General features: G+C 35.0%; 1 protein-coding gene across 1 annotated transcript in view; it reads right to left on the reverse strand.

Moving 5' to 3' along the window:
- Positions 1 to 3,625: 3,625 nt before the first annotated feature.
- Positions 3,626 to 12,500, reverse strand: part of LOC125034270 (ribosome biogenesis protein WDR12 homolog) — a 12,642-nt gene continuing 3,767 nt past the window's right edge. The window contains exons 3-7 of the mRNA XM_047626053.1: positions 12,164 to 12,328; positions 11,550 to 11,725; positions 9,202 to 9,293; positions 8,174 to 8,420; positions 3,626 to 4,034 (exon numbers count right to left, since the gene is read on the reverse strand). Of these exons, the coding sequence (XP_047482009.1) occupies positions 3,886 to 4,034; positions 8,174 to 8,420; positions 9,202 to 9,293; positions 11,550 to 11,725; positions 12,164 to 12,328 (829 nt within the window). The 3' untranslated portion in view covers positions 3,626 to 3,885. The remainder of the gene's footprint in view (positions 4,035 to 8,173; positions 8,421 to 9,201; positions 9,294 to 11,549; positions 11,726 to 12,163; positions 12,329 to 12,500) is intronic.

The following is a 12,500-nucleotide window of genomic DNA, read 5'->3' on the forward strand; positions in this document are numbered from 1 at the left end:
AGTCTGTAGTCACACAGAATTTGATGCCCAATTTGCATGGAATATTTCCAGGTATATTATGTAAGTATAATGTGCAGATGAAAGAAACACAAGCAGAATTATAAAATAAATAATAATAAAGCTCTTGCATTACATTTTTTTTTACTTGAATAACTGTATATAAAAATAAATAAATCCATAAATAAATAAATACACTTTCCATTATAACTTTAAGCAACTTTCATATTCTAACAAAATAAAGGAACATTATACATGAAAACTACTGACTATGAACATATACACTATATCAACAGACAACATGTAAACAAGATACAATATATCGTGAGAAAGTTTTACACTTGTACAAGGGGTGGCTAGAATGTCTTACTATTCCATGAAATCTGATAACAATACAATACATAAGTATAGTAAATTTAACAATAAAACAAAATCTCAAATAATTCTTTCCAGTATTCTGAACATTCAAAGAAACTTACAGAATATCATTACAGACTACATAGGCATATCATTAAGCCCAGTGGTTTCCAACATTTTAAAATTCTAGGCCCCCACCCTCACTGAATGACACATTCCCTGCACCCCCTTCCTCAAATACCGTATTTTACTGGCATAGTCAGCAAATGTCAATAAATATCATAGAAAAAATATACTTACCTTCACTCTGCATAGTTTCTCAAATTACACCACAATTCATAACTTTGTATCAAGTCTTCCTGCCCCTCCATGCAGTCCTTAGCCTATTTCTCTAAAAATTTACTTACTGCATTTTAGACTGAAGGTATTACATATCTCCATTCCTCTAGAGTGCAAAAAAAAAACTGCTGACTGCATCATCAGGTTCTTCAATTAGCTTTTCATTGTGTAATCATTTTATTTTTCTACTTAGTTTCATATTTTGTATTGATTTGATTTTGTCCTAATCATTATCTTAAAATTTCAAAGCTTTGTTAAAACAATCTTCCTTTGATTCTTTTTCCTGCCTTCTCACTAACATGCTGTCTGCTCTTTTGTTATATATTGCAATGAATATGGCCTCTCAGGATTAGCATAATAGGCAGCCATGGTATTTATAAACCAAATTGTTCTAGTAAATATTCCATGCCCCAAGAAATGTTTATGAGTCTAAAGGAATGGCTACAAATTATGAAAAAGTTAAAAGAAATTATTTTAACCATGATTTCAATACTACAATCAACTGGACAACCCTAGTTCCAAAAGTACAAACCGATTTTTAAGGAAGTACCTTACGGACAGACTAGGATACAATCTTATACAAAGATAAACAATATTCAAGATTTGGGGAGATCTACAACAGAGTTGACATATTTGTGCTTATATATAAGATACCAGATAATATTTCCAAAAATCAAAGAAAAGGGTAAATAGGTGAGATAGGTATTACCCATAATTGGCTTATTGGTGACTAGTACTTGTAGAGCCATCAGTGTGTAAAAGACAATTAATGAACTAACAGTGGGAATGCCATATACGTACATGCCATCTCAGGTTACAACCAAAGAAAAAATTGTTACCATTAGAAATAAAAATGTATATATTTGATCTCTTTCCCTCTTTCTGGCCAAACTGCAGGCATCATGAGCTTTCTTGAAAACTAATGAATTTTCAGCCTCTGCTGCACCTAGTCATCTAATGCATTTCTGTCATTATCCATAAAACAGATAGTGTACAAAAATAATAAGCAAAGCTGAGAAAACATTAATTGATTCTGCACCAGGCACAATAGCATCATCAGCCAATCACCCGCGACATTGTCAAAGCTTCCCATATTTTTCTGGGATTCACATGCCATGCCCATTTCTCACATGTACGAAGTCACCAATGAGCCAATTATGAGTACTGCCTGTCTCGACCTTTTACCCTTTCCCTTGATTTACAATAATATTTGATGTTATCTTATTTTGCTGTTATTAATGTTTATAACATTCTAGTAATTATAATGTTTATAATAAAAATAACCATCAATCTTCATAGCACTAGTAAAAAATATGTTTTTCCTACCAATTTAAGGAAAGGTGAAATTAGGTAAGGTCACAAGGTCTACTAATTGACTCCTTTGTGGCTAAGCACTAGCAGAGCCATCCATGTGTAGAGACATTTCACAAACACATAAAAAATGAGCACAGCATTTCCCCCATTTTTAAGCAATTTCCCTGGTGGCATGTGGTTAAATCAGTCTATAAATGAGCATTATCAAATGATACTAAAGAACAGATTTTGACAATATAAAAATGGGACTTGTCCTCACTTTCAAAGCTACTGCTGGAAGCTGTCAAATACAACTTAATAGATTGTAAATGTTAACACATTGGTAACTTTTACGGACATACATAGGGCAGCCCTTCATGTAATCACATTTACTGGCAAATCTACATAGAGTCTCAGAAGGAACAACAAGCATTTGAAATAAGGTCAAATTTAGTCATCTTGAAACTTGATTACAGACATTATTTCTTGGCTTTTTATCTATGACAAATAAAGTCAAGACTTCCTTGTAGAATTTATCTGAATGATATACAAACAATAAACATCTATAATCTTAAAATAATACAAAATATGTTTGATTATTTCTAAATAATAATGATGTACTTTCACACAACCAATAATGCGCGCATAATATCATGACCTATTAGCAACAGGTACATGTACTGTCCAGTGGACAGTACATGTACATGTTGCAAAATAAAACCTGTTGCAAAATAAAACAGTACATGTACCTGTTGCAAAATAAAACCTGTGGCAAAATAAAACTACAGTGGACAGTGTCCACTGTAGTTTTATTTTGTGAATTCTATTTACACAAGTGGTTAGTTAAGGAGTCAGTAAATAAGCCTACCTGATTACCTCATTCCTTGAAATTTTGTTGAAAAGTATTTTATCTGATTCTAATGACTTTAGTTATTACTGTTATTAGTACCACTATAATTATTACCAGGTTCTTAACAATACTAATAACAATAATATATATGTATGTATGTATATATATATATATATATATATATATATATATATATATATATATATATATATACATACACACACACATATATATATACACACACACACATCTCCCAAAAACATGGAAAAGGGTAAATTGTGGATTGAATTGTACACATATGTCAGATGAGTTGGGTAAGTAATGCAGAGGTACTTGCAATAATATTTATTCCAAGGTAAACTTGCAAGGTTACTCTTAACCCACTGCACCTAAAACCACCAACTTTTCAGCCACCTTTAGACAGCTGTATCTCCTTTTATCAACTTTTGTATCTGTATCAACTTTTATGTACTTTAAATGCACCTTGAAAAATGTTGTTAAAGCCAAACAAGTCTCAAAAATCTTGATGCATGGCCTCAGGCCATGAACTTGGTCGTCAAGTAAGTCTTGACACCCAGGCACATATAGTTAATATATATCCATTGACAATGCTTAGAAAGTATACATGGTCAGTATACAATGTAGAAGAAACATGTATATTTAGTCTCATACCCTACTAGAGGAGATTTTGATGACTTAATCAATTGGTTTGACTCCTTTCAATAGGGCAGTTACCTTTGAAAATATATTTAGCTGAATCAAGGTAAATGATTAGAGAAAGAGTAAGGCTGTGGGCAACAATTTTATTATGAATCCATGAATTCATACTTATTACACAAAATCAGCAGTCAGATGGGTGCTGAAAAAAAGAAACACACACTAGTTATCAGTTTGGTCCTCAATCCATCAGCTTCCTTTACTATGTAAATGTGATGCCCTTTGCAAATTTACATAAAAAGGATATAACATTTTAACAATAAAAAAAATAACTGTAGACAAACTATGAAAACATTAAAATGTCTCTAATTATACCTTCTGATTTTCTGTCCCTAAACTTTTGCTGTATAAGCCTTGACAGTACAGTCTTGTGATCCACTGATGATGTATTTGGAGTGTGACCAGTCCACTGCCTGCACTCTTTTCTTATGACCAATCAGGTCATACATGGGAGCCTTGGGGCTGAAAAGGCAAACACATTATATACATTAATATCATAACACTACTTTCTTTCTGGGAATGAGCCTACACTGAGAAAGTGGCATTAGATTTTGAATTTTTTTAGAGCAAATGAAGGCAAAACCATATCTAGATCATATATCAATCATATACTGAATATTACAAATATCATATACAGTATATACCATATCTCATGTATTTCACACAAGAATATCTATATCATTACACCCCAAATTACTTCATTATCATATGCATCTCCTTGTGTGTGTGTCTAGTGTACAGATGTGTACATATGCTATAATAGTCCACTAATTACCATTAACTACTGCAGCAATTCTCTTTTTAGTTAATATTCTGCACAACTTTATCAAACTGATCCTTATTAAGTGTGTATGTATGCATATGAATATATATACTATACATATATATATATATATAGTTTTAATTATATAATTTTATTATAATATATATATTTTATATATATATATATATATTTATATTATATATTATATAATAAATATATATATATTATATATTAATATATAATAATATATATATTTTAAAATTATATAATATTTTATATATAAATAAATATAAAAATATATAATAAATTTTATAATATAAATAAAAAAATATAAAACACACATATATATTAACTCAAAAATGTGTATATATATAAGGGATTTTAAAAAACATATATGTGCCCTTTTCCCCTGATCTGAATTGGGGGAAAAACTTTATTTTTTACTATTGCAAAATGAATATGTTTGGGGCTTTTTTTTAATTATAAACTTTAAAATTATTAAAAGGTTTTTTAACATTAGTAACAGCAAAATAAAAAAACGAAAAATATTTCGAAAAAATCAAAGAAAAGTGAATGGGCGGGGACACCCAGTACTCTTTAATGGTCTTTGGGTGACAAATCAAACAAGTACTCCCCCGGGGGGAAAAAAAAAGGGTCAATATTGGTTTGTGGGCCCATGGGGCAAGGGGGTTTAAATATGCAATATATATATTAAAAATATATGTATGGGTGGTATTTTTGTATGTATGATAATTGTGTGGTGTGTGGGGTGTGTGTGTGTGGTGTGTGTGTGTGTGGTGTGTGTGTGTGTGGTGTGTTGTGTGTGGTTTGTTGTGTGTGTGTTGGTGTGTGTGTGTGTGTGTGTTTGTGTTTTGTGTGTGTGTGTGTGGGTTTTTTTGGAAATTTGTGTGTTTTTGTTTGTTTTTGGTTTTTCCCCTACCTTTTTGCCTTCCTTGTATTTTTTACGTTTTGCAAAAGGGCCCCCGGGTAAAAAAGGTATACTTTTTATTAGTTGAACCCACTTGACCGGGGAAAAACCCCCTTTTTATGAGATGCAAAACCCTTTTCTTACAAAGGGTTTTCCCCTGAAATAAAAATTCCCCACATTGTTACATTTAATAAACTTTAAGTAAAAAAACTGCATTTTTTAACTAAAGAAAATTTAAAAACAAATCAATTTTCCCTTTCAGAGACAGAATACCCAAAAAACATGACCAAAAAACCCAAAAAGGAAAAAAAAAAAATTAAAAAAGGCAGGAAAAGGGGAAGGGAAAAGGGAAAAAAATGAAAAGCATAAAAAGAAAAAAGGAAAGAGAGGGGAAATCTGAAAGTGGGGAAAAAAAAATTGGAATAAAAGAAAGAAGAATAAAAAAGAAAAAAAGAAGATTAGAGTAAAATGGAGGAAGAGAGAAAAAAAGGGGGAGGAGAGAGGGAAGGGGGAAAGAAGATTAATGAAAGAAAAGAAAAGAGAGGGAAAAGGAAGAAAAAGAGGAGAAAGAGGGGGGAAAAGGGGGAAAAAGAAAGAGAAAAAAAGAGAGGGGAAAAAAAAGGGAGAGAGAGAGAAAACCCGGAAAAGAAAGAGAAACAGGGAGAGGGGAGAAAAGAGAAACAGGGAAGAGGAAAAAGAGAAAAAAAGGGAGAGAGAGAAAAGAAAAAAGGGGGAGGGAGAAGAGAGAGAGGGGAGGGGAGAGAGAGAGAGAGAGAGAAGGGGAGAAGAGAGGAAGAGAGAGAGAGAGAGAGAAAAGGGAGGAGAGAGAGAGAAAAGGGAGGAAAAAAAGAGAGAGAAAAGAGAGAGAGAGAGAAAGATTGAGAGAGAAGGGGAGAGAGAGAGAGAAGAGGGGGAGGGAGAGAGGAGGGGGAAAAAAAAAAGGGGGGAGGGGGAGGGAGGGGAGAGGGGAAAGGGGAGGGGGGAGGGAGGGAGGGAGGGAGGGAGGGAGGAGGGAGGGAGGGAGGGGGGAGGGAGGGGGGGAGGGAGGGAGGGGGGGGGGGGAGGGAAGGGGGGGAGGGGGAGAGAGAAGAAAAGGGAAGGGGAAAAAGGAAAAGAAAAGGGGGAGGGAAGGGGAGAGAGAAACAGGGGGAGAGAAAAAAAGAGAGAAAAAAGGGAAAAAGAGAGAAAAAAAAGGAGGGGGGGAGAGAAGAGAAGAAAAGAGAGAGAGAGAGAGAGAGAGAAAGAGAGAAGGGGGAAGAAAGAGAGAGAGAGAAGAGAAAAGGAAAAGAGAGAGAAAAAAAGGGAGAGGGGAGAGAGAAAAAACAGGGGAGAGAGAGGGAGGGGGGGGAGGGAGGGGGGGAGGGGGGGAGAGAGAGAGAGAGAGAGAGAAAGAGGAGAGAGAGAGAGAGAAAGACAGAGAAGAAAGGAGAGAAGGAGAAGAGAGATGAGAGAGAAGAGAGGGAGAGAAAAAAGGAGAGAGAGAAAAAAGAGAAAAGAGAGAAAAGAGGAGGAGAGAGAGGGAGAGAAGAGGGGGAGAGGGAGAGAGAGAGAGGGAGAAAGAGAGAGGGAGGAAAAGAAGAGAGAGAGAAAAAAAAGGAGGGAGAAAAGGAGAGAGAGAGGAAGAAAGAGAAAGAGGGAAGAGAGAGAGAAGAGAGTGTTGGGAGAGAGAGAGAGAGAAAAGAGAGGGGAGAGAACAGAGAGAAGAGGAAGAGGGAGAAAAGGAAGAGAGAAAAAAGGAAAGAGAGAGAATGAAGAGAGAAAAGAGAAGAGAAAGAAAGGAAAGAGAGAAGAAGAAAAAAAGGGGAAGAAGAGAGAGAGAGAGAGAGGGAAAAAAAGGGGAGGGGAGAAAAAAGAAGGAGGAGAAAAAAAAAGAGGAGAAAGAAAAAAGGGAAAAAGGGAAAAAGAAGAGAAGAAGAAAAGAAGAAGAAGAGGAGAGAGAGAGGGAAAAAAAGAGAAGAAGAAAAGAGAGGAGAAAAAAAAAAAGGGGGGGAAAAAGAGAAAAAAGGGGAGAAAAAAAGGAGAGAGAGAGAAAAAAAAGAGAGAGGGGAGAAAAAAAGGGAGAGAGAGGAAGGAGAGAAAAAAAAAAGAGAGAGAGAGAGAAAAAGAGAGAGAGAGAAAAGAAGAGAGAAGAAAAAAGGAAAAAAGAAAAAAAGAGGAAGAGAAAAAGAGAGAGAGAAAAGAGAGAGAGAGAGAAAAAAAAGGGGAAAAGGAGGAGAAAAAGAGAGGGGAGGGAGAAAAAGAGAGAGAGGGGGGAGAAAAGAGAGGAGGGGGAGAAAAAGAGAGAGAGAGAGGGAAAAAAGGGGGAAGGAGAGGGAGAAAAGAGGAAAAGAGGAGAAAAAGAAGAGGAGAGAGGAGAAAAAAAAGGAGAGAGGGGAGAAAAAGAGAGGGAGAGGGAGAAAAAGAGAGAGAGAGAGGAAAAAGAAAAAAAGGAGAGGAGAGGGGAGAAAAAGAGAGGGAGGGAGAAAAAAAAGAAAAAAGAGAGAGAGAGGGAGGGAAAAAGAGAGAGAAAAAGGGAGAAAAAAAGAGAGAGAGGAGGAAAAGAGAGAAGAGAGAGGGAGAGGGAAAAAAAAAGAGGGAGGGAAAAAGAGAAAAAAAAAAGGGGGGAAAAGGAAAAAGAGAGAGGAGAAAAAGAGAGAGAGGGAGAAAAAAGGGGAGAGAGGAAAAAGAGGGGGAGAAAAGGGAGGAGAAAGGGAGAGGAAAAGAGATAGAGAAAAGTGAGAGAGAGAGAAAAAAAAAAAGAGGATTAAGGAGAGAGGGAGAAAAGAGAGAGGAGGGAGAAAAAAGAAAAAAGAGAGAGGGAGGAAAAAGAGAAAGAGAGGAGAAGGAGAGAGGGGGAGAAAAAAAAGGAGAGAGGATGAGAGAGGAGAGAGAGAGAGAAAGATGTAAAAGAATTAGACCAGGGGATGCCTACATATGGTCAAGCACTTACCAGATGAACGGGGATCATAAAGTCTTATATAATTATCAGCACAGCCAGTTATTAGTGTCTTATTCAGAGGTGACCATGATATGCAGAAGAAAGCACAATTGCCAGCAATCTGTGACTTTATGCCTCCAATATCTGTATCCCATATTCTGATAGTGTGATCCCAAGATGCTGAGGCAATCTCACTCACATCCGTCCACACAACACCACCCACAGTCTCAGAGTGACCAGCCATGGTAAGGAGCGGAGTCTGTTATGGAAGAATGCAATAATATAATGGGGTATAATCTTCCACTGTTGTATCATTTAGTATTTCAAAGCAATGGCTAAAAATTACTGATTTTGTCCCTGGCTCTAGTGAATTTCAAAGAAAACTATCTCTTAAATATTCTTATACATATATATATGAAGTGATGGTCAAGCATAAATGATACCACAAAATATTTATTATGAAAAATGAATATGATACTGGAAATTCTACAAATATAAGAATATGCATCAAACATTTCTGTCAAAACATGAAAAATCAAGAAAATCTAGAAAGCTTAAATGATACTACAAAATATCTATTATGAAAAATTACTATGATACTGTAAACTCTACAAATATTAGAATATGCATCACACATTTCTTACAGAACATGAAAAATCAAGAAAAATCAGGCATACATTTTTCTTTAGCATTCATTGCCAGAACTGCCAAGAGAAAGTTAGGGAAACTCATGGATGTGGCTCCTCTAAATTATTACTGCCTACCCTCCCCTCTGGGCAGTCCGGCTGATGCTCATCCTCATTCATGCACGGAATATGGTAGGATGTTCATTAGCCACTAAGGACTGAAATTTCTATTTTCAAACATTCTAAATCCCTTTGGTAACTAGTGAATACCTTCATACCTAGTGTGATTTATCTATATTTTAAATAGGCCACAAACTTAATGATATATAGTCACATTTTATCTTCCATTACAAACTAATAGATATTTTTTGTTTAGTGCAGGGACTTCAACACAAATAATTACAATTAACTTACCATTTTTGGAACTTTGTCCCCTTTGCTCTTTTTGTTTTCATTCTCTTCTTCTTCTTTCTCCTTTTGAATGTTTGCATTTTGTTTCTTGTCATCTGCAATAAAATCATTATCAGAATGTTTACAAGAGACATCAAACATAATCAAGTATCTATAAAATTAACTGCTGTTCTATAATTTCTGATTTACAACTTATGATTTACAGAAAAAGAATATGGTATGTTCTCAACTTTTAATAGCTTTTGTGCACCTAACTGATATTGAATTATTTCCTACATGAACATGCCAACAATGTTTACAATAGCTGGACACAAGAAATATAATAAGTCATATATTCTGAGGGGAGTAATGCAAGTAAATTGCTTAATGGCTGAATATGGTTGCAAAATCTAGTGATATTAACCCTACAATGACAGCACCAGAAATGTCTTGGGTGTCACTCATTCCAGTGTCTTCTGGTAACCATTTAGTCTTTTGGCTGGGGAGTCCACTGCATATAGCAGAACTTCCCGCTCAACTTGTTTTAGAGAGTTGTGACACCTATAGCCATACCCATCATGATGAGTTGTTTTTTAACGGCTATAGGCGTGCCCAGCTATAAGTGGTTAAGGGTGATGTCAAGACTAAACGTCCTATCAAATATAAGATTAAACTGTGAGTAAACCTACAAAGGTTATCTCACATCAAGAGATCACATGCTCACTTTCTGCATTGACATACCAGTACGAAACTTGCATTTCCTGGTGTGTAAAAATAAGCTCAACAATAAAACTACTTAGAGTGAAAGATTTATGCTGCTGGGCTTAACCCATTTCTGCTGGGCCACACTTTGCAGCATCATAACAAACCGCTCGATCTGTGGAGTGCAGCTGTACACCACGGCAACATGCCAAAGCACTGGGAGCTGGGCATTCAGCTTAATATATCGAACTCCCACACTCAAAGTTGGCTCGTTGCAATTAAGCTTTTACTTATTTTCTTCACCCAGCAGAAACGGGTTAATAGTGTGGTTGTCAGAATATGTTTTATGGGGGGGTTAAATATCTGCTAGTTAATTAGTGATTTTCATATTGATTTTATATAAAAATATCTGACAGATAGTCATGCAGTTGTGTTCCTTTTTGTAGTTTTTCACGATCAGCATTTGATAGAACTCCCATGGGAAAATATCCATCAAGTATGATACATCAACTCACAAGCATCATATCTTAAAATTACATACTCAGTTCTAAGCTCATATGCAACTTCTTACAAAGTGTATTTTCTTAACCCCTTCCCAATGGTTCACGCCTATAGGTGTGAAAACAAACCGCTCGAAATGTGGCGTGTGGCTGTACGCTGCGGCAGCACGCCAAAGCGCTCTGAGGCAGTGATTCGGCTTGATATACCGAACTCACGCGCTCAAAGTCGGCGCGTTGCCGTGGTTCGCCAGAGCGTAGAGTTTTTTTTAGTTTTCTACACCCGTCACCAAGGGGTTAAAAATGGGGCACAATTACAAGATCATATCTGGTTCACAAATGAATCCTACCAGGTCTTTTTGTGGACAATATAACATGATTACAGGAATATTTAATATGTAAAGAAATTTTATATGAAGAGATTTTACACTATGACACAACAAGCAAATACATGAAATTTAGGTTAAGATAAACAACAAAAGCAATAGCAATAATAACATCAAAAATAAGAAGAAAAAAAACAAATATATCTCAATATCATCCAACCTCCCCATTCCTGCACTTTGCACAATGAAACTTTGAAATAAGACTACTAATTTATACATTTCAGGAAGCTGAAGTTTAGTAGGTTCTATGATAGAGGTAACTAGTTATTTGTCTGAGCCAACTCCTTCAGTCATCTGTTCATCAGTTTATTGGCAAATCCCAGGTCATCAATCACTCATTATCTGCATTAGCTTACTAAAAGTACTGTAATCGTGTATCACTCTTTCAAGAGATTATATTCTGCATAAAATTAACATCACAGAAAAGCTTTACTTGAAAAATATCAATGTATAGGCTGTGATCACCACCAATTGATTATGAGATGTAAGGTGATGTCTGCACATATATCATTAATTGAAGTCTATCTTTCCTGAGATCAATATAAAGTAAATACACCAGATTTTCTTCTACTACTGACTTTTGATATTACACAATAAACACAAAACTACTTTGTCAGACATTAGGGATCTCAGTAGCCACTTTGCAGAGAGCAAAACCAAATTCCTCAATGAGGAGAATGTGACTTCCAAACAAAATAAGAAAAGTGGCAGTGAGGAAATCAGCTTACAATCTAGATGAATTTGAAATGGACTGACCTTCAAAATCAACGTGCAATAAACAACTCACCTACAGTCCAGACCTTCAGTCGAGTATCCCAGGAGCCTGTGACAAAGAGACCTTTCAGTTGGTCCACAGCCACACACTCAATACTTTGGCTATGACCACAGCATCGATTAACACACTCCACTGTGTTTGAATTACTATCCCACTTCCATATTAAAGCTGACTGGTCGATTGAAGTGCTGGAAGAAACTTTATGCTTTAGTGCCAACAAATCTAAATAAAATTATAATAGTAATAATAATGATATCAATCGCAAGTATAATAAAACTAGCATAGGTGCCCTAATGAATACTTATGACAGCAATGACAATAACAGAAACAGAAATGGTAGTAAGAAAAAAAAATAATGACAATGAAAGGACAAAAATAATAATAATAATAATAATAATAATAATAATAATAATAATTAATAAACAATAATAATAAAAATAACAACAATGGATGTTGGTGGTATATCATTATAATAATAATTGTTATTATTATTATTATTATTATTATCATTATAACAATAACATCAACAATAATAATTTTAATAATAATAACAACAATAATAATAATGATGATGAGAGCAATAAAATTAACAACACAAAAAAATTACACTATAAAAGGGATTTTACCTGATAAATGTTTTAACATCTGAATCAGTTTTTGCCCAGGTCACTGCTTTGACAGGTGCATTGTGGGCTGGAATTTTCAGCTTATGGGCCTCTTTAATTCTTCCTTTACCCAAATTCTTCACATCCCATATATGCAAGGTGTTGTCATAACAACCTGTTAATAACCTGTAATTCAAGGAAAAGTTTAACATCAACTGTCACTACTACAACATATATTTTCTTATTGGTAATATTCTCTAAGGTGAGTATGAATTAGGAACAGAACATTAAATGTGAGACCTTAACCACATACCGCCAGGGAAAATGAATAAAAAATAAGAAAATCCTGTGCTCATTT

This window comes from Penaeus chinensis, chromosome 1, assembly GCF_019202785.1.
Source record: "Penaeus chinensis breed Huanghai No. 1 chromosome 1, ASM1920278v2, whole genome shotgun sequence".
NCBI classification, from domain to species: Eukaryota; Metazoa; Arthropoda; class Malacostraca; order Decapoda; family Penaeidae; genus Penaeus; species Penaeus chinensis.